Here is a 26529-nt window from a genome sequence, read left to right as displayed (position 1 = left end):
TTATCATTACCTGTTACAGCTAGAGAGTGTCTCAGTCCTGCTGCCACACTGACCACTGGCTCTGTCAACGTCTGGAGAGAACACAAAGCAGAACATCTTATAGACACACATGCACATGGATCCATACATTACATTACAGTCATTTAGCAGACGCTTTTATCCAAAGCGACTTACAATGTGCATTCAACTTACATAGGTAGGCAAGAAAACTACTAATCACCAGAAATGTTTTGTTTTTTGTCTACTTTTGGTCGACTAAATATCATACGATTTTAGTCGACTAAATCTACAGTTGATTTAGTCGACTATAATGTATTTTGGCGGTGCCTTGATGGCGTCGTAATGGCTGATTTTACACTTTTACACATGCTGAAAATAGCCGATCTACAAGCTCACAGCGCGTCGCAGCACGACGCGTTGTGAGCTTGTAGATCGGCTATTTTCAGAGCGCAACACGCGAGCACAACCAAGCATAAAATGACTTGTCTTTCAGTTCTACTGGATCTCTTCTCCACTAGATCCCTCACTAACATTTTAGCCTAGTTTTTATTTGTTGACAAAATTGTCAATATATTTAGTCTTAGTTTTAGTCGTCATAGCTTAGTTTTTATTTAGTTTTTATTTAGTTTTCGTCAGTGAAAAAAGATCGTCGACGAACGTTTTTCGTCATAGTTTTTAGTCGACGAAATCAACACGGTTGTAGACTGGTGTCTAGATCTGCTGTGTTGTTGTGTGACCGAGTCACAACGTCACACATGAGAATTCCAATACAATATTTGACAGCTTTAGTTACAAGTTACTTTGCAGATTTAGATTATTAATTACAAAACATACAACATACCCTATTTTATAATTCGGCTATTTGAATAGAAAATAGCTGATCAACAAGCTCACAGCACGACACGTTCGGACGTAGATCCAGGGGCGGACTTACCGTTGGGCTAGGGTGGGCTGCAGCCCACGGGCCTTCAACTAGGGGGGCCTCCGATTTTTTGGTGAAAAAAAAAAATATATATATATATATATATATATATATATAATTTTTTTTTTTTTTTTTTTTTTGTGATCAAATTGTTTTTTTCTAACCCTAAAACTAAATTACTCTAGCCCATGGGCCTCAACTCCTATAAATCCGGCACTGCGTAGATCAACTATTTTTTTTTAAACATTGTACTTTCTGTACAGTACATTTTGATGCTTTTACAATTTGTTGATTGTAGTATTGCTACTTTTAAGTAGAACATATGAATACTTATAGGAAAAAAAAAGGTAGACGCCTCCTCTGGCTCTGAAGCGTCTGTATGGCGGGCGCGCTACCGCTTCCGGGGGGGGGCAGCTGGAAATTTCCGCGTGCGTCACAGAAGGGGGGCGTTCAGTAGGCCAGTGGCCGTGCCCCCCGGAAATACGGCGGCCACCATACGAAACAGGTCGCTCCAACGAACTGCAGAGGCCGATGAGGTATCTAGGTTTCTATATCTATGCACACACACACACACCTCAAGGAGCAGGAACACACAGGAGCGTGTGATTGGCTGTGTCACACCCAGCTGACCAAAGGCATTGGACCCACACGCCAGCACCTGACCACCATCTGTGAATATTACAATGATATAATACATGTTTATAGAATAGCTTTACATGAATACATGATTCACAATCACATATTTCTATAAGCTGTTGTTCCAAAAGAGTTTGATCAATCTCAGCAATCAAATATATATATATATATATATAGAGAGAGAGAGAGACAAAATCACCGGCTTCGGTTGCTGTCAATGAGCCCCGTGTGTAGGTCAGTATCTCACCTATTTCAATCTGGGAACCCAGAGCCAGTGAGAATGAAAAACAGCACCCTCTGCTGTTTGTACTATCTCTCACTGGCTCTGGGACAATGGCGACGTAGCACCCGTGCGCAAAGGAAACCGGGGTTTTGGTCTGCCTTCAGCTTTCACTTCCGGTGGTGCCACTATGTTTTCATTCCCACTAACAATATTTCTACACGGAACACTAACACCACTTCTCCCAGAGAACATGGATCGTTTTGGTTATACGCCCACTTGTTTCTATGATGAAAGAGTAAGTTAAAATGTGAATATCTTTCCGTGGTTTTGTCTGCTCCGCGGACGCTATTGTTAAATTAGTTTGGGTTTGTTTTGAGGGGGAAAGATCGACGGACACGTGAATCCCGCCCACTACATTTGATTGGGTAAAGCTTCCTGATCTGAAGGAACGCCCACTTGTAGCCCAGTGCGTACATGTTATGACGAGCCTTCACGACAGATTCCAACGCAGAGCAGAATCTGTTCTTGAGAGATTACACCTATTTAGACCAATCAATAGTCTGATTAAAGGTGATAATGTCTCATTCAGTGCATTGACAGCAACCGGGATGGGTGAACGAATAAGGTAAAGAGAGAGGAGAGAGAGATAGAGAGAGATAAGGTTCTACTCTAAAATGTCACTTTTCCACTTCAAGCAAAACATTTGAGAGATTTGGTATGTTTGACTTGAACTAATACAGTTCATTGATAACTCTGGTAACACTGTGTACGGTAATACATGGGTAACTGGGGGCCCGGGGGCCACATGCGGCCCCCACCTTCACTGGCCCGCAGGTTAATATGGGAATACTGATATATTATTGATTTCAGCTGTTACAATTACAAACATGCAAACATGACCCGCTTTAATTACTTCATTACATTACATTACATTACAGTCATTTAGCACAGTGTTTATCAACCCTGGCAAACGTCCCAATTTTGGGCCGGGGCTACTGCTGAGGTGTGCCGCGCCGTTTGAAGAAGGTTTGAACCTTTTTTTTTTTTTTACAATAATAATAATCAGGCATAGAAACAGCCCCGAGGTGAAAAGGGTGACAACATGCTGTTTTTTTTTCGGGTCAGGTGTCACACTATTGCCCTATTTGGATTCAAAACGGCTAGTGGAAGCTGAAAAGCTACAAGTTTGCATGTCTGAATAATGCAAAAACAGAAATATTTGTTTGCATTTGCTTTTTTTCTCCCCCATATATTTTCATAATAAAATCGTATCGAAATCGTATCGAAGTTGTGTGCCCAATATCGTATCGTATCGTTTCATGAAATGAAAAAACACCCCTAATGTGTGTGTGTATATATATATACCGTATATATATATATATATATATATATATAATTATATATATATATATCAGGGGTCGCGCTAGGATTTTAATCTGCCGGTCCCAATGTCCGGAAGGATTCAAATTTATCGGACATCTGACAAAAATAACGGTCATAATTATTTGTATGCCTTAATGACAAGCAGGTGCATAAATACAGCCTAACACTTAGGCCTACAGCATTATATTTTGGATTGAGCTATTTGAACATGAATATGAATATACACATTTTATATAGCAGGGTCATCTTACACAAATACATTAATTACCTACATTATCATTTGCGCATGCTGCGTGCGTAATGGTTTCTCAATAATCAATTGCGTTTGAACGCAATCAAATGGCACTGCACAAAATTGGGCATTTCAGATGAATCCTTCATAATGTGGCTCAGCTGACCTGTTAGGGCAATATATTATAGACCACTACTCACTCACAGGAGGTTATACTGTATAGTTAGACAGTGGATGCCGTCCGCGCGTCTAGTAGGGACAGCCGTGGGAAAGTTGATGAGTTGTGAGAATCTTGTCGTCTCCTCATAGAGCTATTCAGTTCAAAGTGGTAACGTTTTAACGTGTCCACCTCATAGAGTTAAAAATAGGTCCACGATTATGATTAACGTCATGTTTCACCTCGATGCCATAGTTGCAGTAGCCTATAGCTGTTGTGGAGAGTATTTACGCATCTGTGTTAGATATTTCATCTTCAACCTGCACTGTTGTTAAACTGTAGGACAACTTGCCAACTTTACTCACAAGTGCCCTTGTAGTAGCCTAGTATCTGTAACATATTCTAACTCGTAATGATACAACTTGTGTGTGACTGACTGTTAAATACACAACTTTGTATAATGTAACTTGTAACCGGACCATGGTCTCTGTCTGACTGCCGAGACCACAGTCTCTACGCAGCAGCAGCAACAACTACGCAACAGCAGCAACAACTCTCTTCTTCCTGTTGTACCTTCACAATAAAGTGTCTCCCATTTACCGCCAAAAGCAGCACATTTTACACTGGTTATTATTAACAGGAAATAGGTGTAAATTAACAGCGTGTGACGCACTCTTTCTTTCTACCTCTCTCTCTCCCAGAAACACACGCACGCTGTTAAGAGAGAGAGAGAGAAAGAAAGAGAGAGCGAGAGAGAGCGAGAGAGCGAGAGAGAGACAGAGAGAGAGCTTGCAAAGAGGATTTGAAATGTGCCTGATTTGCGGTGATAATTAATGAACTGCCGTGTCATTATCAACCGGTCAGGATGTCCGAAGACATTTATTTTTTCCGGTCTTTGTCATAAAAAATCGGTCAAAACCGGCAATTATCGGACTAACGCGACCTCTGATATATATATATATACTGTATATCTAGGTGTGCCCTGGGATCTTTTGGCTATGCCAGGTGTGCCTTGGCACAAAAAAGGTTGATAAACACTGATTTAGCAGACGCTTTTATCCAAAGAGACTTACAATAAGTGCATTCAACATAGGTGGGGAACGAAAACTACTAATCACCAGAAGCATTAAGTGCATTCTCTTCTAAAACAAGCAACCAAGAGTATACCTAGCGCTAAAGTAAAAGTGCAATATATCAGCTACACCTACTTTCATAAACAGATGAGACAAAGTAGGAAAATCAAATGAGCAAGAGCTAAAACAAATAAGTGTAACAAATAAACAAGATCCAATAAAACAATAAAACAAGAGTTCTTACAACTAGTTAACAACAAGTAGGCAAGGCGAAGAGGAAGGGTAGTGTTTCCTGAAGAGGTGGGTTTTCAGCCTGCGGCGAAAGATGGGCAGTGACTCTGCTGTCCTGACATCAGTGGGGAGTCCATTCCACCACTGTGGGGCCAGAACAGAAAAATGTTGTGACCGTGTAGATCGGCCAGAAGGACCCTTGAGCGACGAGGCAATCAGTCGCCCCGAGGTGGCAGACCGAAGTGGTCGGGGCAGGGGTGTAAGCATCGACCATAGCCCGGAGGTAAGAAGGAGCTGTTCCTTTCACTGCCCTATAGGCTAGCACCAGTGTTTTAAACTGAATGCGAGCCGCTACGGGGAGCCAGTGTAGAGAACGGAGAAGGATGGTTGTGTGGGAGAACTTGGGGCGGTTGAACACCAGACGAGCCGCAGCTTTCTGAACAAGCTCCAGAGGTCTGATGGCAGATGCCGGAGCACCAGCAAGGAGGGAGTTGCAGTAGTCCAGGCGGGAGATGACAAGAGTCTTCAGTCTATATTAGTAGCTTAATGACTAGTATTAACATTATATTGTCTTTTTTATGTCCAATGTATTTGTATTTAAGTTCATAAAGTTACCATGAGTATAACTAAATGCGATGCGCATATTATTCGATGCAATGCGGCCTTTTTGAAAAAAAACGCTACCCCCGCATAATTACGCGTCATTTTGCTGATTATGCGGCAAATTCTGCGATCGCATAATCGCATTTTTCTGGAGGGTCTATCTTATTGTTCTTTTTAACACATCCACCGCCAAGGGCTAATCTCATAATGTACTCACCAGTGCCAATGTTTTATTGTTGTTTTTTGTTTTTTTCAGGTCGCCATAGGCCCCGTTAAAATCCTTTAGATTGCGCGATCCACTGTTTGTAAACAACGGGCACATGTCCTGGTGTCTACTCGTCGAGACCGCGTGTCAAACGGAGCCGCCATGTTTGAGTTCTGACCGTTTATGTTAACATGGGAAATGCGAGGATGAAAAACTACATAGGTTTTACAGGGCTTTTAGTGTACGACTTAGAATGGAGGCCGACGGGAAACAAAAAACGGGATCGCACTTCCGGTCGACTTCTAGTGGTGTTACACTGAAAATGGTCCCCCTAGAAAATTGAAAAAAAAACACCCGGACCGTAGGACTACGGTTTCGGCGCTTAACAGTTGGATTTAACGGACCGTAGGACTACGTTCTTGGCGGTGGATGTGTTAAAGGGTCTGTAACTTCAATTGAGTATAAATAGGAACCTACACACTCTCTGAGTAATGGGGTCCGTGGCCTAATGTATACCAAACTGGGGGTGTGAGAAACACTGTCCCGCAGTATACGCATGTTGTGTGTAAAAGTGTGCATCCAGCAGCAGTGTTGGTTTCAAACCCTCAACCCTCTTCTACTCACCAGTGAGAGCCAGGGTGAAGTCCCAGCCACACGACACATGGGTGACCCTGTGACCCAGGCCAGAGCAGAGGGACAGGGTGGACGTGTTGTCTCTGCTGTGACCCAGACCCAGCTGTCCTCTGTGGTTCTGTCCACACGCCCACAGCTCTCCATTCTCTGGAGCACAGAAGGCAAAACATCAGTAAATTATGTGCAGTAGTATGTATGCTTTAAAACATTTAGACCGGGAAAGAATCTGTGACATTTCTTGATTTCTTTGGCTATTCAAAAATAGCAGATCTACAAGCTCGTAGCACCGAGTGCCGCGCTACGAGCTTTGTAGATCTGCTATTTTTGAAAAAACCTATGTTGATATCAGTGGTTCTCAGACTTTGTCAAGGACCCCAAAAATGATGTATTTGGCCGCGGACCCCCATCTCAAAATATTTTGTTCCAGGGACCCCCAAGAAGCAAAGATTTGAGTTACAAATGTTCGCTTTAAAATTATATGTTCAAAGATGTACACAAATTTTCAAGAAACTTTCAAAAATAGCAGATCTACAAGCTCATAGCGCGGCACGGAGTGCCGCGCTATGAGCTTGTAGATCTGCTATTTTTGAATAGCCAAAGGAATCTAAAGTGACACAGATGCGTCCCCGGTCTTAATGGGTTAAAGCAAACAGTTTTAACTCAAATCTTTGCTTCTGGGGGATTCTACAAATGTCTTCTAAATCCTAACAGTTATTTTTTTTAAACTTATGTTTCTATATCAGTGGTTCTCAAACTTCACGTCAAGGACCCCCCTTTTTTTTTTTTACCTTAACCACTTGAACCCTAGCATCTCTTTTCTGAGGAGAACTTTAGCCAAAAATAGCAGATCTACAAGTTTGTAGATCGGCTATTTTTGGCAAAGAGTTATAGGTGTAAAGGGGGAAAAAAATCTGAAACACAATTTTATACAATATAGAGGGGGTCCCTGCTTCATCTCTCTCTCAGCTAGGGGGTCCTTGGCCTGAAAATGTTGAAGACCCCTGCTTTAAACCTCTCTAGCAGACTTTGACTGTGTTGCGATGTGAGAGTGCGGTCTAGCCAACAACACCAACTCAGTATAACATGATAATATATTATGTAATAACTAGTTAATTGATGGATTGAGGGGTATGGTATGATGTGGTAGTGTAGTGTTAGTGTTTGTATAATATACAGTATGTATGTTTGAATGTGTGTGTATATGGGTATAAAACATCTAGGTTTGTGTGTGCTTGTGTGTATAAGTATGAAGTATTGAATGTAAATATTGAATATTTTTCATTCACTATGAACTTTGTAACTGATAAAGTTAAACCTACATGTATAAAGGATAGGCATAATAAATAAGCTTTGAGCTTCAGCCTGAGCCTTTTCGACCAACCAGAAAGAAATGTTGGATTACAGTGTGTAATGTTCTGTGATGCTGTTGATGAGGATAAGAATAAACTAAACTAAACTAAACAAACCAAACTCAGGACTCCTGGATCGCTGCCCTCCACATTCTCCTATCTATTAACATCAGGGTCTTGAGCTCTACTGTGTTGTCAGCTAAGCTGTCGCGTTGCAGTGCATCTACGTAGGTGGTGCTTCTTTCCTTTCCTGGCTTTGTCCTGGGTTGGCTCCCATAGTGTCAGTTTGCTTGCCACCAGTTCTGGGTATCTGGCATAGTGACACAGTGACATAGTGACGCAGTGCCCTGCCAGCCTCATCCTTCTCTCTCTGACTGGACTATAAAGAAAAACATCACATGGATGCAACTTGGACGTATCATCAGTGTTGTAGCCTGGGGTCGACGGGTGTTTCGGGTCTCGCAACATACACCCAGGTGACCCAGCCGGGGTTGATCAAGCCACGACTTCCGTCCCAGTAGCTACCCACGGTCACTGCTCTTAGGGAAAGACAGGGCCACTCAGTCCGCTTCTCCGGAACTACTCTGCCGGGACCAGGGGAGGCTCTGGCACGTGGAGGGACTAGGCTCTGTGGGTTGCCTCCTGGCCGGGCTCCTCCTTTGTCTCACCAGGTCCAGGACCTGAGCGTGACTAGACTATAGTGACTACTTACTAGTCTAGTCATAAACTCTTATTGTTTTAATACCTCTTACATTCAAGTAAAAGCTCTCTGTCACACTGACAGAAAAAAACACTGCAATTAACCCTGGTTTTCCTATTTTTCAGCATGTCATTATAGGTGAAAATTTTGAAGGATTTTCAACATTTCCAAAAATGAACAAAAAGATTTTCAAAAATTATACAGGGCTCCAGTGGTTCATTTATACTCCACCACAACTGTGAATTATATTTACAATATATAACTGTAATTTTGCAAATAGTTACTGTATTATGAGCAGTGCATTACTGTGATTAACGAATGAGTTACTGTGAATTATATTTACAGTATATGACTGTAATTCCAAAACTGGTTACTGTAATATATATAGTATTTTACTGTGAATTACTAATATATATTTTATTGTTAGGCGTGTTACTTATAGGCTTATAGGCCATAACAAAAAAGAGGAAGACACTCGCCTGGTTAAAAAGTGTATAACATTATATATTTCTTTACAACATAAATTAACTCAAACATAACAAGGAATGGCATGGAGTGTGTTAATCAGTGGAATCAGTAGTGTAAGCAGTGTATGGATGGGTGGTACATGTGGTGTATGGTGTTGAATGGTGTAAACTAAAGACCAAAAATTAAAAGCAATAATTCAATAACATTAGGACTTAATGTGCCCTGGTGCATAGGTGGGAGTGGGACATCTACCTCCACTCAATAATAGTCTGCTAGGTCTGCCAGGATGCTATAGTTCCAGAGCATACTGTCACAAATAAATGTTAAAGGAGGAGTTCACCCAAAAAATGACTTATTTTCTATCAATTACACACCCCATGAAGCCTTGATTTCATCGATTCTTTTTTGTTTTTGTGGCATTCCTAAGACAATAATTTGATGACTGTGTGTATTTCCGGTAGGAGACACAAATAATCTACTTTGTGTCTCCTACCGGATACATTAGCCGGTAGGAGACGGGAATCAAATTATTAGCTTAGGAATGCCACAAAAACAAAAAAGAATCCATGGAATCAAGGCTTCATAGGGTGTGCAATTGATAGAAAATAAGTCATTTTTTGGGTGAACTCCTCCTCCTGAAATCAAGGCTTTAAGGATAGCACAATAAAGTTAAAAGATAACTATCATTGTGGTCCTCTCTGGTTGCATTATTGCATCATCCCAGTGTTCTCATGGAAAAAGAGAGTACTGAGTGTGACAGCCAGCATTTTATAGGGCACCCTGGGAACACTGGCCAGGTGCTCCCAATGCACCTGATTGGCACCCCATTGCCCAACCTGCAGGCCTTGTGGAAGATAGACACACAGGCCCTGGTAGACCAGACAGGGGCTGTGACAGGTTTTTACCCCACGTGTGGGGTAAAAACACCAAAAAATGACACAATGGGAATTGTAGGCTCTGGCCTCTACAAGTACTCCCCACTTCAGTTCATGTATCACACACAATGTCTCTTATATAATAATAATAAATAATCCAATCCATCCTCTCCTACCAAACATAAGGGTGTTGGGATGCACTGGCACTGCACCAAGACCCCTAGCTTTCACTGGTGTCAGTGTCCAGTGTCCAAGATAAACGGGCAGCCTGGGTTGGGATATACCAGAGTGCTTCCTGCAGCTGCTGGAATTCGGTGTGACATACCTCGTCCCATCAGAATGTCTTCCATTTGTGTGCTAAGCAATGAAGGGGACTGGCAATCACACAGGTTATACAGTAAGATGCCAGGCCCCCCTCGCAACACCTAAACCATCTCTCTCAGGTCATCTTCAAACTTGCCCTCCATGCAGTGGCCTTTCCAGTCATCTTGATCCTCCATACATCTGGCTAGCTTATCGATACTTTCCAAACCTGCATCTTTCTTTAGTACCTGTTGTACTTGTCTGTCTGTCTGTGTCCTCTAATGACATAGATCCCTGATGTCATCAGTATAGGCCCCTATATGGGCATGCCCATATGGCCATAACGGTTGGATCGCCGGTTCTGTTCAACTGGATCTCCATATTCAATATTGAAATTGGCTAACGGGAGGGCCGGCGGGCAGGCAGACCAAACCACGGGCACATCACTCTGACATAACCATAAACAAACCAGAGTGACATCACTATGACAACGTAACCCTAAACAAACCACGGCCACGTCACTATGACCATGGCGTCACACTCATGGGACCATGTCATCACGCCCATGTCACAATGACTCAGCCATAACCATATAAGGAGTTCCCAAAGCAGCTACGCCCAAATATGGAGTGTGTTGTCCAACCTCAATGTGTCATCAATGAATCATGGGTATAAGATTGACAAGGACCGACAGGTACAGAGATCTCCAAATATGGGCATAAAAAGGGACACAGGTAGACAGACGGAAACAGACATGTCCGAATATGGGCATAAAACAATAAGTCACCCTTGACCCTCAAACACTATTACCATGGACTTAATATGATATCCTCACTGTCCCTGCATTTGACCTTTAGTGCCCTCATGAAATGACAACACCAAAGGCCAAGTGGCCGTGGCCCTACAATCATGAAGTTCCAGGCCTGATGTCCACATTAGTTTGGGGCGACCTTCTGTCAGTGACTGCCAGACTCATATTCTCCTGGGTGGTATTTTCTCATGTTGATAGCCCCCCATACAGATACCTATTATCTGGTATTTGCTGTTACATTACATTACATTACAGTCATTTAGCAACCACTTTTATCCAAAGCGACTTACAATAAGTGCATTCAACATATGTAGGCAAGAAAACTACTATTCACTAGAAGTCACACACCACAAATAAAAAGCAATAAATCAATATCTTTAGGACTTAATGTGCCCTGGGGCATAGGTGGGAGTGGGACATCTACCCCCACTCAATAATAGTCTGGCAGGATGCTATGTTTCCAGAACATACTGTCACAAATAAATGTTGGGGATAGCACAATAAAGTTAAAAGATAACTATCATTGTGGTCCTCTCTGGTTGCATTATTGCATCAGCTCAGTGTTTACATGTCCAGTGAGATACCCATGTGCTCTAAATGTAACAAAAGATATGCACTTGAATGAAATACATGATCAAAATAAAGATTTGTCAGATGTTAAAAATGTTCACAGTAATATACATTAAAATCACGGTATCATACTAGTGTATTGGTGTATGTTACTGTAGACTGAAGTGCATTGTGGGAAGAATGAAGTGCATCATGGGAAGTCTGCATTGCATTGTGGGAAGAAGACAGTGTTTTGGAGGGAAAAACAGGACATTGTGTTTCTGCAAGAGCTGCAGAGCCCAGAAAGAAACAATATAAGAAAACCAGTGAGTATATTATTTTCATCTACAGATAGATTAGTGTCATTCAGAGAGGTCAACACTGGCACCTCTAACAAGTTAGATTTGCAAGATTTTTGGTATATTTGGATAAATTAGAGAGAGGGGGAGAGAGAGAGAGTGAGAGATTGCAACCTGTAAAGTAAAAGTTGTTAGAAATCCTCATTCAAAACTAACATTATTTTTTGTGTATTATTTTACTCTATACTGTAACTGTGTTAGTGTTTTAATCTCCAATCTCTCAGTATAGCTTCAGGTGCCATTGATTAATTCAGCTTCACTTTCATTTCCTCCATGACAGGAGAAACACATGCAGTTCAGTGTGTGCAGTAGCTAGGTGGGCAGAAGGCAGAGATTTGGCTTTAGAATTAATTAAGCTTATATTTTTTATGTCTACATCCTTTAATGTACAACATCATTGTCTTTTATAATTCAGGGATTGCTCCCTCAGTGAAAAAGACGGATTTGACCCATGTTCTGGACTTCTTCACAGAGCCTGCAGCTTGCATTGGTGAGTCAAATGAATGTAAACTTGCTAATAAGCTGGTAAACTAAAGCTAAATATCAACTCTCTCTTTATACAACTGACTGTTCATCTGTTTATTAATATTAACTCTCATCCATTAAAGTTTGTGTTGTTTTCCAAATGATGGTGCTAATCATAAGCACACCATCTAATTACATTACAAAACTAGTATAGTAGCAGTTTCTAGATTTCATTTAGTGTTGTTGTTAGGTGGTTAGTTGATGTTTAGTTGCCTGTTGGCTAGGTAATGTAATCAAAATGGTCAACCTTTTTGTCTGCAAGCAGTGTCATTTATCTGCAGGGACTCTTGACACATTTTATCAACATGTTAAGATGCATAGACACCTGGCTAATTCCAGGTTCTATTGTGGTTTGCCTAGTTGCCCTTGCAGTTTTCAGACATTGTTGGCACTTAAATCTCATATGCGTCGGAAGCATACACAGCCAAAGGAAACTATCCATAGACCAGCCCAAGCTAATGTGAGGAGGACCTGTCAGGTTGAGGGATGCAAGCATACATGTCCCAATTTACCGAGCTTTTGTGAACATTTAAAAATGCACATAGGAAATGGAAAAAAGGTTGGCTGCCCCTTTCCCAACTGTAAAAAATCCTTTGATGTGAAGTCATCTTTCACATCCCACATCACCAAGAAACACAAAGATTTTTCTGAGAAGCCTGTCCAAATGGAAAATGATGTGTCATTGTTTGAGAATCCTGTCCAAATGGACAGTGATGATTCAAGTAGGCCTGATACTGAAGTCCATGATGAAAGTTCTGATAATGTACAACTTGGTGCAAATCCTGACACATTTCTCATGAACTTGGCACTATTCTACTTGAGGATGCAAGGCAAAATGCTGCTACCAGCCAGCACTATCCAAAGTTTAATTGAGGATTTCCAAGTTGTCCATGACAGCAGTATGGAACTGGTATTTTCCAAATTGAAGGAAGAATTAGCAAAGCAGAATATGTCAGAAAGTGAAATTGATAAAATTATAACCGGGCTAAATAAGAATAATCTCATGCGGCTGTATAATGAGGGAATATTTAGATCTGATCAAACCAGGAAGACATATTTCAAGAGAAATTTTAACCATGTAGCACCCACACAGGTTTATCTTGGTATAGACCCCGATGGAAAGGATCGCTTTTTGCAATATGTTCCTGTAAAGGAGACATTAAAGGCCCTATTGAACCACCAGTCTGTTAAAGAACAGTTCACTGAAGCACAGACACACAGATCAGATGATCCACATTTGCTCGAGGATGTAAGGGATGGCAGAAATTTTAAAGAAAAGATCATCTTTAAGCAGTGTAAGTCCTCAGTTTCCATTATCTTGTTCCAAGACGCATTTGAAGTGGCAAATCCTCTTGGGTCAGGACGAAAAAAGCACAAACAACTTGCAGTTTACATGACACTGTCTGAAATCTCTGCTCACAACAGGTCCACCATAGACCCTATACAGCTTGTTATGCTTTGTAGGGAGGAAGATTTAAAGTTTTTTAAGCAAGCTAAAGTGTTTGCTCCTCTTGTGAGAGATTTGAAAGACCTTGAAGAGTCTGGAATTTTGCTGGATAATGGTCAAATAGTGCAAGGGGCAGTGATCGCATTTTGTGGAGATAACCTTGGGTCACACGCCATTGGTGGCTTCACAGAAAATTTTAGTAAAAGTGAACATTTCTGTCGCTATTGTGGTATAGATAGAGACACTTGGAGACACTCTCCGACAGAATTAGGCCCTTCACGGACAAAGCAGAGTTACACGAACTCTGTGGATGTGCTTGCAATGAACCCTCGGTTAAATATTGTTGATGGTGTTAAATTTGACTCTGTTTTCAATAGCCTGAAATACTTCCATGTATGTGACCCAGGGCTCCCGCCATGCTTAGGCCATGACTTATTTGAAGGGGTTGTTCAATTAGATCTGGCTCTTTACATTAAACGTCTTATCACTGTAGGGAAGCATTTTACTTACACTCAGTTGAATAGGATCATTTCTACTTTTAATTATGTACAAAATGATTCCAACAGTAAACCATGTGTAGTACGTCCAGACAGTGAAAAGCTGGGAGGAAATGCAGCTCAAAACTGGTGTTTACTTCGCTTACTCCCACTGCTTGTTGGTGACAGGATAAAGAATCCTTTGGAAGATGAGGTCTGGCAGTTGTGCTTACAGCTACGAGAGATAGTGGCAATGATAACTGCACCAAAAATCCATGCCAACCAAGTAGCATATCTGAAAGTTCTACTGGAACACTATATTCATTCAAGAGCTACTCTCTTTCCAGGTAAACCTCTGAAACCAAAACACCATTACTTGCTTCACTACCCTGGACTCATACTACATTTTGGTCCACTCATTAGACTTTGGACTCTTCGGTTTGAAAGTAAGCACTCATTTTTCAAACAGTGCGCAAGAAAGCTTCACAATTTCAAAAACCTTAATAGCACACTGGCTGAGAGACACCAACTCTTACAAGCCTATCTTCAGGCTGGCAGCCTTTTCCCACCGACTGTGCAAATACAGCATTCTGATGAATTTGATGGTCGGTTGTATAATCTTGGCATACAAGAAGCTGTTAGGATGAGAGGCATTCATGAGGCATCTATAGTGACGCCAGTTATTACTTACAAGGGCACCAAATACCAAAAATCTATGGTTGTGGTTGTGGACCACAATGACATGGGATACACCTTTGGAAAAATTGTGTTGATTTTGCTAAACTCATCCGTGGTGTATTTTGTTATTGAAAAACATCCCTCAGTGCCTTTGATGGATCTAGGTGTACACTGCCTGCTTGACTCGGGTGTTTCTTACATGTGTGTCAGGTTGGAGAGCCTGGCTGACTACTACCCATTGCCATTATATAACAGATTTGATGTTGATCTTGTATCTTTCCATCACTCTGTTTATTCTAATTAAGAGATATGGAGCAGCCCTTTGATGATGTCATCAGGAAGGCCCTCCCCACACTTCAGGAAGGTGAATTTCAGAAACTGATCGACCACTTGGCTGTCATTGGTGTGAGGACCGACAGCGATCTGCAGTATGTTTCAGAGGAAGATGTCAAAGAAGTTATCCCACTTATAGCTTCCAGAAGACTGGTACACTACTTAAAAAACAGAGGTGAGTCTTAAGTTGTGTAGTCTCTACATCACATGATAATGGTGCTTCTTAGGAGTGGATTCTAGCAGGGGGAAACATTGATGATTGCGTTTCTTTTCATTCAACTTAGCAACAGGCAGGTTGAATTTAGTAGCCTGTACACGTTCTAATACCTGGCCTCAGCGACTTGCAGGGCTTGCAAGCATTTGGTAGAATCTTTCACCAGGGCTTGGAGAAACGGGGCTAAGCACCCAGCAGTCCTTTTAGTGTATACTTGTATATAGTTCATTTACCATGGGCTTTTGGTCTTGCCGGCATATACAGTTTGTGTGAAGCAGCTAATTATAGTCCTGTCACTCCAGAATTTTGATTTGTGCAGTGAAGCTGGATCTTTAAGGAATAGATCTTAAAATGTAGGCTAAAATATACTGTATACAATTCAGTAAAAGGCAATCTCTTATGTCAGAATAACTCTCCCAGTGTTCTTTTATGGCAACATTCAGCCACAAATCGATATGTCTAGTTTAAAAGTTTGGTCTCCTTTTTTAAGTAACCTGACCAGCTCTATAAGGATATATTTCAATCTACAATTGTGATAGAAAGGTTTACATATTTTGTTAGTATTACTGTTGGTCATGACATGTGTATTTAATCCACTGTTTAAAGTGTTAAACAATAACAAATTGTCTGAACATTGTTTCCTATTTCCTATTATTTCCTAATACACAGGCCATGAAGACCAGACTACAAGCCAGCCAAGCAACTCTGTTAGCACCTACAACTCAACAAACAACTCTGATGGCACCTCCAACTCTCCGAGCAACTCTGTTAGCACCTCCAACTCTCCAACCTCAAGCCCTCCTCCAGTGCCGATACAGAGCACTGGATGGGTCTCATCCTATCAAGTGCCATGGGAGAAGATGCCAGCCAGTTTAAGACAGTCTCTTGCACAGGGAAAGAAACCCAAGAATGAAAATAGATTAGCAATGGTGAGAATCATTGTGGATTCAATCCGAGAGGTGTGCTTGAACCCAAAGCTAAGCCATTGTTCAGAAATAGCCCAAAGAATCTGTGATAAGTACCCGACAAGCTTTGCTGAGATGTTGGAGGGAGAGAAAGTGGGAAATGGTTATTACGCTTTGGAGTGTCAGTTAAAGACCAGGGCTGACTACGTCAATCGTGACAACACACTAGTTAGAGTTCGGAAACCAAGATGTCGTTCAGCAGTCATGGATGACAGCCAGCCTGGAACATCCAGCACCCAGCCCACTGCATCTAAATGTGCGAAAACAGACAGCTACGGCTGCATCAATTGGCAGCCACTTGACCTCCCTGAAGATGACACACCAGCATCTGCAGAGGCGAAGAGAGAGGAGATGGTAGGCCTTTTCTCAACAGAGGGTCCCCGGGCAGCAGAACGTGGCCGAGTGGATGAACTGATGAAGATGACATATGCCATCCAGCGCTATGCTATCAATAGAAACCCTCCACCCAGCATCGTGGAACTCAAGGAACAGTGGCCATTTCTGTTCATTTCAAGATTCATGTGTGCTCACTTCAGCACATTGACAGGGATTGATGTTGACACCAGACTCCAGGATTCCCTGGACAGTAAAGGAAAGAAGCTGCTACATTTTTTTCAAAGTCAACTTACAAGGTGGACAAAGGATGTCAGGACAGTCCTGAAAGACATTAGCGGGGTGGGCAACATCAACCACGGTGTTGCATCTCTACTCGTCACAATGGCCTACTTCAAAGAAAAAGAGGATTCACTCTTTCTTCTGGCTGATGTAAGTACTTGGATTTTGTGAACATATGTGTCCACTGAATACTTATTGTGATTAGGGATAGAGATGTGCACATCTTAAAGGACTACTGCAGAACTCTATTTTTTACTCTCCTCTAATGTACCGGTAGTACATTTGTAGACTTTATTTTCCCATCGTTCATCCATCCTGTTTTTCATACTAGACACAGTTCAGACTTGCCATTTACAGTTCAATGCAAGACAAACCACAGTTTTATTGAAGAACTGGTGAGAAAGGCATTGACTAACAGCTTTATTATTTTAAATATTATAGCTTTCTGTCTTTGTGTTTGATCTTTTCTGTTATTTAGGTGACGACAACCTCAGCAGATGCAGAAGGCATGCTCTCACTACCAAGCACACCTAGGTTGATGGCACTTGGTAAGTGTATTATTCTGAATATACAGTACAGAATATTATGGTTTGTAGAGAACTGTCAACTGGAGGTGAAAGGCTAAGTAGCAATGTGATCAGAGATAGTGCCTGTACAACATCTTCATTTTATCTAATACATTGTCTCATTTTATCACATACAGTACATGAAGCTGTGGCATGCCTGGTAATTTATGCCTCCATTTTGTCAAAGTACGGCAGATAGACAGACACACACACACACACACACACACACACACACACACACACACACACACACACACACACACACACACACACACACACACACACACACACACACACACACACACACACACACACACACACACACACACACACACAGAACTGAACACATGATCTCCTGAGGGAGAGTATCAACATTCTCATCGAGGAATGTGATGCAACTATAGGATTGGTCAGTTTATATCAAACAAAGGGAAGGGGATTAGAGGTACATAGGTCCAGTCAAATCCTGGATGTACTATAACTTGACAGCTTGTTAATTTTTACACTAATTTTCTCTACCTTTTCTTATGCTAAATCATAGGCTATAACAATAATTGTTATACCTTCTGTGGTGATGTGTGTGTGTTATAGGGGACTCAGTTCTGGAGGCACAGAAATGGATCCTGGCCATGGAGGGAAATGTCCTCATCCAGTCAGAGGACCTTCCTGACTTCTCCTCAGCAACAGCTGTCCTAATGGCCTGCTACTATGTCTTCAACATAGAGTACCAGGAAGAGGCAGCCAGTACTTTGGAGTTCATTCAGAGGTTAGCACATCCTTAGTCTCTATGACTTGTTGGCGTACACAATTTGAAATGGTTCAGCACAAATAATCTGAAGAAAAGCACGTCACGCCTCCCCCACTTCTATTTTGGCTCAACATTTCGGTTCAAAGCCTATATGAACCGAAATGACATGAGAACAGATGACCACTTCCTGTCACAACTTTTGAAAGACTGAAATGGTACAAAAATAAAATTGTTTAAAGTCACCTTAATGAATATCATCTTTCAAGTTGAGAAACACGTATACACATGTCCAGCAGATAATGCTAAAACATGAGTCTATGCTGTGAAATCAAACAAATGTGTGTTTTTGTCATCTAGTTGGCTATATGATGACTAGTTTAATATTATGGCCCATCACTTGGGCTCAAACCATTCTCTAGTGTAAGTGTAACATGTAGCCTGTATTATAGTTATCTCCAAGACTTCAAAGAATTTTCACATGCTCAGCATTACTATTCCTTATCTGGCCCAGCCATATCAATCTTTAACCCTGAACATTCTCGTTATTTAGGAACAGACAGCATTTAGCCAGAGGAATACCATCTAAGGTGATAAATTAAACAGCTCAGACACAATATAACTAGGGTTATCCCTACTAGTGGGTGTTATTTTGTGCAGGTGCATTTGGCTGTGCATAACTAATGATGTTTAATGACACATTGATAAGTATTGTTATTTATGTTAGACAATGTCCCTATGTGTAGTGACTAATAGACACCATGGTTATCATCATTGTCACTGGGATCTGTTTTGTATTTGCAGTGATAAGGAATATCATATTAGTGGGGGGAAAAGCACTAATAGACTACTTCTTCTGCTTGCAGGTTCTTCCTGAGGATTAACCCTGAAGGCTCAAAGTGTACATCCAAGACACAGGTCAGCCGGAAATCTGGCAAGAAGGTGCAAAGGAAGAGCACAGCTCTGAATCGCAGTGTGGCCACTTTGATTAGGGAATTTGTGGAATTTGATTCGCAAAACTATTAAGAGTGTGTCACAATATGTGTAATTGTTTTTCATCTTTGCAATTTCATGAGAAAAGAGAGTTGGACTTGATAGTAGTTTTAGGTCTTCATGGCATGTTCTGGCATGACCAGAGTTTATTTATGTTTTGCACATTTCTTTATTTATTTGTATACCTTCATGCCACTCCAGAAAGGTTATAGCAAATATTTCAGAAGGATGTAGCACAGCTCATAGCGATGATTTAAGGAAGAACAAACAAACAAAAACTCAGGGTTTGGAGTCTTCATCCAAGGAAGACATTTGTATTTTTTATTTGATAAGAAAAACACATTGCATTGTAGCTGTGCCACCTACTCCTTTTTTTTTTATATTTTTTGTATTTACTATGGTCAGCACCTCAATATTGGTGTGTGCTCCTTCTCCTGTCTCAGGTTTTGTGTCCTTCCTTGAAGGACATCATAAAAAAAAAGAACTTATAATTTGTGAATAGGCACAATACAGTTTGTGAAACTAGGGGTTGTTATTTGATAGAAATGTCTTAGTCTTAGAATGTTCATTAAGGGTACGGTCACACCGAAGTTTAATTCTACCTATGAGGGTGGATTCTGCCAATGCTTTTAAATGAGAATGGAGTGTTTTTTTGCAGAAATCCGCAAATGGCAAGAAACCACTCCATTCCTATTGAAAAACATCGTCAGAATCCACCCTCATAGGTAGAATTAAACTTTGTTGTGACCGTACCCTTACTGTTGTTTTACTGCAAAGCCTGAAATTTGTTTTAGGCCCATTGGCCAACAGAGACCATTCCGTGTGCCACCTCCTTTGTATTTACCATGGCAGCACCTCAATATTAGTGTGTGTGTGCTCCTTCCCCTGTCTCAGGTTTTGTCTCCTTCTCTGAAGGACTTCATAGAAGGGGGGGGGGCTTACAGTTTGTAAATTGAGGATTTTATTTCTTTTTTTGAGTGATTTGTTTTGTAAGAGGAGTTGTGTTTATGTGGCTGAAAGCACCGACTGGCCTGATAGTAGCTGAACTGAGCTAATTTGTTCTTACAGTGTTTACAATGGTGGTAAAATGGGGTTTTATACTGCACAGTACCTCAATAACATCACTACTAGGTGTTGTTGTTAACTGATGTTTAATGTTCATTTATTGTTTTACTGCAAAGCCATATGGGAAACAAAGTTTTAGGCCCATTGGCCAACAGAGGCCATTTTATAGATTTTAAATGGTTCTTAAAGTCTGCACTTTAAATGTCACATGTTCTGTAATGGCTATTGTTTAACAGGGTTTGCTTTCCTCAAAAATAAATGTCATGTTACTGTTAAGTGCTGTGGTGATATATGTTACAGGAATTTCTAGTAGCACAGTAAGGTATACATTTTAAGATTCCAATAATATCAATAATAATAATATCACAGTTGTGTAGCCTATACAGTAATTTGGATTCATAGTAATGGAAACGACTGTAAGAAAAAAAGTAAAGATACACTGATTTGTATTACTGTGAAGTGAACTGTCAAAATACAGTAATGTACATATTTTGGGTTTACAGTAATATGAATGGTCACAGTTGTGTACTGTGATTTGGTTTACAGTAATTAGAATGGTCACAGTTGTGTACTGTGATCTGGTTTACAGTAATATGAATGGTCACAGTTGTGTACTGTGATCTGGTTTACAGTAATTAGAATGGTCACAGTTGTGTACTGTGATCTGGTTTACAGTAATTAGAATGGTCACAGTTGTGTACTGTGATTTGGTTTACAGTAATTAGAATGGTCACAGTCGTGTACTGTGATTTGGTTTACAGTAATTAGAATGGTCACAGTTGTGTACTGTGATTTGGTTTACAGTAATATGAATGGTCACAGTTGTGTACTGTGATTTGGTTTACAGTAATATGAATGGTCACAGTTGTGTACTGTGATTTGGTTTACAGTAATATGAATGGTCACAGTTGTGTACTGTGATTTGGTTTACAGTAATTAGAATGGTCACAGTTGTGTACTGTGATTTGGTTTACAGTATTAAAAATGTTACTGTAAATGTAATCACAGTAAACATGCTGTGAAATATATTACAGTACTTTACTGGCATCGTGCTGCCTGTAAGTTACTGTAAATTTCACTGAAAATATTTTACAGTGTAGTCATAAACTCTTATTGTTTTAATACCTCTTACATTCAAGTAAAAGCTCTCTGTCACACTGACAGAAAAAAACACTGCAATTAACCCTGGTTTTCCTATTTTTCAGCATGTCATTATAGGTGAAAATTTTGAAGGATTTTCAACATTTCCAAAAATGAACAAAAAGATTTTCAAAAATTATACAGGGCTCCAGTGGTTCATTTATACTCCACCACACCGACACATTGTTGTTACTGTAGCTTAAATATCAGCTGCTGTCAACAGAGTATAAATAAGACTTGGTGATAAAGTGACAATAGATCATTCACCGGTGACAACCACAGAATGTCCTCCTCCTCCGGTGACCATCCTCACAGCTCCATGCAGAGCAGAGACGTCTGAAGCTCTGGGAGAAGACATGTCCTCCACATGGTGCTGTCCCAGCAGAGCAGAGACGTCTGAAGCTCTGGGAGAAGACATGTCCTCCACATGGTCCTGTCCCAGCTGGCCGTAGCTGTTGGCTCCCTGCAAGTTTAACATACAATATGCAAATTAACAAACATTAATCCCCCAGATTCGGCACAAACATGGGGATGAATTCATTCTACTATTATATGCCACCAAAATCAAAAAGTGTGACTCCCTACAGCAGGGGTCTTCAACGTGTTTCAGGCCAGGGACCCCTTAGCTGAGAGACAGATGAAGCAGGGACCCCTTAGCTGAGAGACAGATGAAGCAGGGACCCCTTAGCTGAGAGAGAGATGAAGCAGGGACCCCTTAGCTGAGAGAGAGATGAAGCAGGGACCCCTTAGCTGAGAGAGAGATGAAGCAGGGACCCCTTAGCTGAGAGAGAGATGAAGCAGGGACCCCTTAGCTGAGAGAGAGATGAAGCAGGGACCCCTCAGCTGAGAGAGAGATGAAGCAGGGACCCCTCAGCTGAGAGAGAGATGAAGCAGGGACCCCTTAGCTGAGAGAGAGACGAAGCAGGGACCCCCCATCACTACGTATTGGATTTGGATTCATGTTAAATGTGTGTGTTCAGACATTTAACGATTTAAACCCTCAATACTTTGTACACTTCAGCTGTGGCTCTGTACTTGGTCTGCTCTATTTACCCTTTACGCCAAACCTCTTCACAAAAACCGCCAATCTACAAGCTCACAACGCGTTGTGAGCTTGTAGATCGGCTATTTTCGGCTAATGTTCTCCCCAGAGTAGGGCGGTGTAGGTTCACAATCATCCGAACCACTTTATCCGTTTATACGTTGACTATTCAAAAATAACAGATCTACAAGCTCACAGCCCGTTTGGAAACTGTAATTTAACACAGATCTTCTCCTCTGGGGGTCCCTGGCAAAAAAACATTTTCAGGTGGGGGTCCGCGGCCAAATATATGTCAATTTGGGGATCCTTGACACGAAAAAAGTTTGAGAACCACCACTGCTATAAGGACATATAAGGATATACAAGCTCACAATGACCGCCTCACACTGGCTCACCTGAGACACAGCACACGTTGCAAACTACCTTTTCCACATACTATGTATTATTGCACACATATTCTATATTCACATATTCTCATACAGTCAACATTCAGTGACATGGAGGTCTCGGCTGACCCACTATCTTTATCCACCCGTTTACTTTGTACTATTGTACGTGACATTTATCCTGTGGTCTGTTGACTCTATGGTTCATTTATTATCCACTTGCACGTATACGTCACTCTGGATAAGAATGTTCTTTGTGTGCATTATGGAATGTATGCCATTATATTACACTCTATAGTATTCACACCTTCAACATGTGCAACAATCTATATGTATGTAGCTAGTCTAGTCTACAGCCTGTGTAGTTTTATACAGTGCATATACAGTATGTAACTATTTGCAGTATATTGCTTATGGCAGTGGTTCTCAAACGTGTTCATGTCAAGGACCCCCAAATTGACACTTATTAGCTTGCGGACCCCCATTTGAAATGCTACGCCAGGGACCCCCATAAGAGAAGATTTTTACAGCTCTAGCAGTGATTCTCAATCATTGTCATTTAAATAAGGACCACCCCCCCCCCCCCCAGTTTGACATGCATTAGGCTACGGACTCCCATTTAATGGCATTTCTATCTCTGGGACCCCAATTCATATTGTAAAATCAATGTTAATTTAACTCTGAGAGTGTACCAATGGAACCAAATGGACCCGTTAGGGTCCATTTGGTTCCATTTGTACACTCTCAGAGTTACAGACCCATAAGGGTCCATTTGGTTCCTATACATCATTTAGGGTACTTGAGGGTATCCCCTCAAGTACCCCTGGGGGTCCCCGGACCCCACTTTGAGAACTAATGGCTTATGGTATACAGTTTATATATGAAATAAACATATGATTGTGAAGATTAAACATCAACAAAACAGCCTCTAAACTTCCTTAATGACGCAATGCAACATGATGTAACCATGTGTGTTGCATCATCATGTATTATTTATGTGCTTGTTGGATTAATCAGTTTTATTTTACTTCACATGGTTGAAGGTTTCATTGAAACTAAGAAGTATATATTATTGTAGCACTAGAATGATATTCCCATCAGATGTGTCTTCATTGAACAACATGGTTCATATGACGCTCGTCGGTCACGAGCGTCATGGAGGAACTTCAACCTGGTGTTTGCACTTTCTCCATTTACAACCCGTACGTCTACATAAACGTTCACATTTCAAATATAAAGTGTTTACCTCATGGCCATGGATGTAACAAGTTAAAACGGGTGGGTCTAAGTACCCGTATCTTCAGTATTGTTCAATAAAAAGCATTTTAATCCGATCGGTGGCCATTTTCTAATCGAGTTATGATGTATCAGAGTGCAATACACCTCCCAACCGATAGGGTCGCGTGGTTAAAAGCATACGCAGAAGATTCGGAGAAAATGGCCACGGATCGGATTACATTTATTTTTATTGAACAATACGGAAGATAAGGGTACTTAGACGCAGGCGCTTTAATTTGTAACATCCGTGGCCATGAGGTCAGCACTTTATATTTGAAATCTGATCGTTTATGTAGATGTACGGGTTGTAAATGGAGAAAGTGCCAACACCAGGTAGAAGTAGCTCCATGACTGTCATGATATGACATTCATGTTTCAGGGCTACATTGAACATAGATAGAAAGAAAGCTAAATTAAACAACATATAAATATCCTTAACTGTTCCATTGTGTACATTATTATATATATTATATTTTATGTATTGGACTATTCATCAAAGTCAACAACGAATCGCGTGTTATAACAATAAATGATAAACTTTACTCACCCATGCTTGTAAACAACACTCTGCTGCTGGCGACGAGCTCGTTTCCATGGTAATAGCCGTGTGATCTTACGACACTGTCGTGAAGGAAATATTGAGGCCGATCTGCAAGCTCAGGACTATGGCGCAGCACGATAGGTTGTGAGCTTGTAGATCTGCTTATAGTATATTCACACCCACCCACGCGAAGACCCGCCCCTTAGACACGCCCTACTTGCCTCTAGCTCCAGTGTTGCCATGTCTGCTTATTATAAGCGACTTGGGGTCTTGTTTTTCTGTAAAGTTGCAAGTTGTTAAATATTGGTGGTTGTGTTTTTTTGGTCTTGTTTCTACAGTGTAGTTGTTGCTTATTTGGGGCTTGTTTCCTAATGTTGTTTAAACCACTTGTTCTCAAACATTCATGTTCATGTCAAGGACCCCCTTGACATGAACACAGCTTGAGCTTGTAGATCTGCTATTTTCAAATAGCAGATGAATAGGTGAATAGGTTTAAAGTGCTCATGTCACTTATTTTGGCCTTGTTTTCATAGACCTGGTTGCTTATTACTATCACAAAATCTGGCAACGCTGATAAACAACATTTTTAAACTAATTATTGTAGCAGTGTGGGTGTAAGGGTGGGCATAGTGTGGGCACTAGGGACATCTGGGCACTTTTTGGGGGGGGGGCAAGACTGGGCACCAGGCCTCGGAAGAGTGGGCACTAGGGAAATGTGGGCATTCTGGTGCCCCCTGCCCACAGTGCCCAGAATAGACCATATTCACACGGCGGCCATGTTTCTATGAAGTCAATGAAAGTAGCCACCCCGGGTGGCGGCACTTTCAATGTTAAATTCCAATATGGCCGCCGTGTGAATATGGTCTATGTGTTGCTGACCTCACCCTTCCTGTTACCGTGGTCGTATTAACCAGTGGTTCTCAACCTGTGGGCCGGGGACCACTGGGTGGGCCGTGAGGACATTGTAAGTGGGCCGACGAATAACTGACAGATGCTTTGCTTAATGTGCAACATTGTTTTCTCACTCAACAGTAAACCAACCAACAACACACAGTTTACAGGGTATCAGCAAATTTATAAAGTTACAATTTAAGGATTTTTAATACCTTTTTAATAGCTTAAAAAATTAAATAAAATAAAATAATAAAAATGGTCAAACATTGTCAAACATTGTCAAACATTGTCAAATATTGTCAAATATTGTCAAATATTACATAAAAAAAGAGGCAAACATTTTGAAAATAGAGAGCTCACAATATTTTATATATATTATATTTATATTTATCTGTGGAACCGAGTCATACTACATTTAATGTCTCAACTCCTACAATTCCAAGTGCTTGGGGGGTCCCCAGTTGAAATATGATTATTTTGGGGGGTCCCCAGTTGAAATATGATTATTTTGGGGGGTCTCCAGTTCAAATATGATTATTGTGGGGGTCGTGGGCTGTAAAGGATGAGAAGCAGTGATCTAGTGTATTCAGGGGCGGCCTTTCCTATGTTTCACCCGTTTCAATTGAAACGGGCCCCGAACCTCAGGGGGCCCCCAGATTTTCTTGAAAAAAAAAAGAAAAAAAAAAGTTTAGATTTTTTTTTTTTTTTTTTTTTTCAAAACACAATTTTAGATTTTTTCGCAAACAAAATCCGCAAATTCCGCAAACAAAATCGGGGTGACCGTGTTTTGGGGCGATTTTTGGGGGGTGGGGGGGGTGCATAGGGGGCCACATATTAGCTCTTGAAACGGGCCCCCAGATCACTAAGGCCGCCCCTGAGTGTATTTCTAAGTTTGCACAAGAGGACCTAAAGCT

General features: G+C 41.1%; 1 protein-coding gene across 2 annotated transcripts in view; it reads right to left on the bottom strand.

Moving 5' to 3' along the window:
• Positions 1-24841, bottom strand: part of LOC308092057 (secretion-regulating guanine nucleotide exchange factor-like) — a 58981-nt gene extending 34140 nt beyond the window's left edge. For both annotated transcript variants that reach the window (XM_080437850.1, XM_080437851.1), the window contains exons 1-5: positions 24728-24841; positions 21742-21937; positions 6290-6445; positions 1497-1591; positions 11-71 (exon numbers count right to left, since the gene is read on the bottom strand). In XM_080437850.1, coding sequence (XP_080293976.1) covers positions 11-71; positions 1497-1591; positions 6290-6445; positions 21742-21937; positions 24728-24775 — 556 coding nt within the window. In that variant the 5' untranslated portion in view covers positions 24776-24841. The remainder of the gene's footprint in view (positions 1-10; positions 72-1496; positions 1592-6289; positions 6446-21741; positions 21938-24727) is intronic.
• Between the last annotated feature and the right edge of the window lie 1688 nt (positions 24842-26529).

The sequence above is a fragment of the Gymnoscopelus braueri genome, assembly GCF_963280865.1.
Source record: "Gymnoscopelus braueri genome assembly, chromosome: 9".
NCBI classification, from domain to species: domain Eukaryota; kingdom Metazoa; phylum Chordata; class Actinopteri; order Myctophiformes; family Myctophidae; genus Gymnoscopelus; species Gymnoscopelus braueri.
Note: the sequence above shows the minus strand (reverse complement) of the source record. Positions and strands in the feature narration are given on the sequence as shown.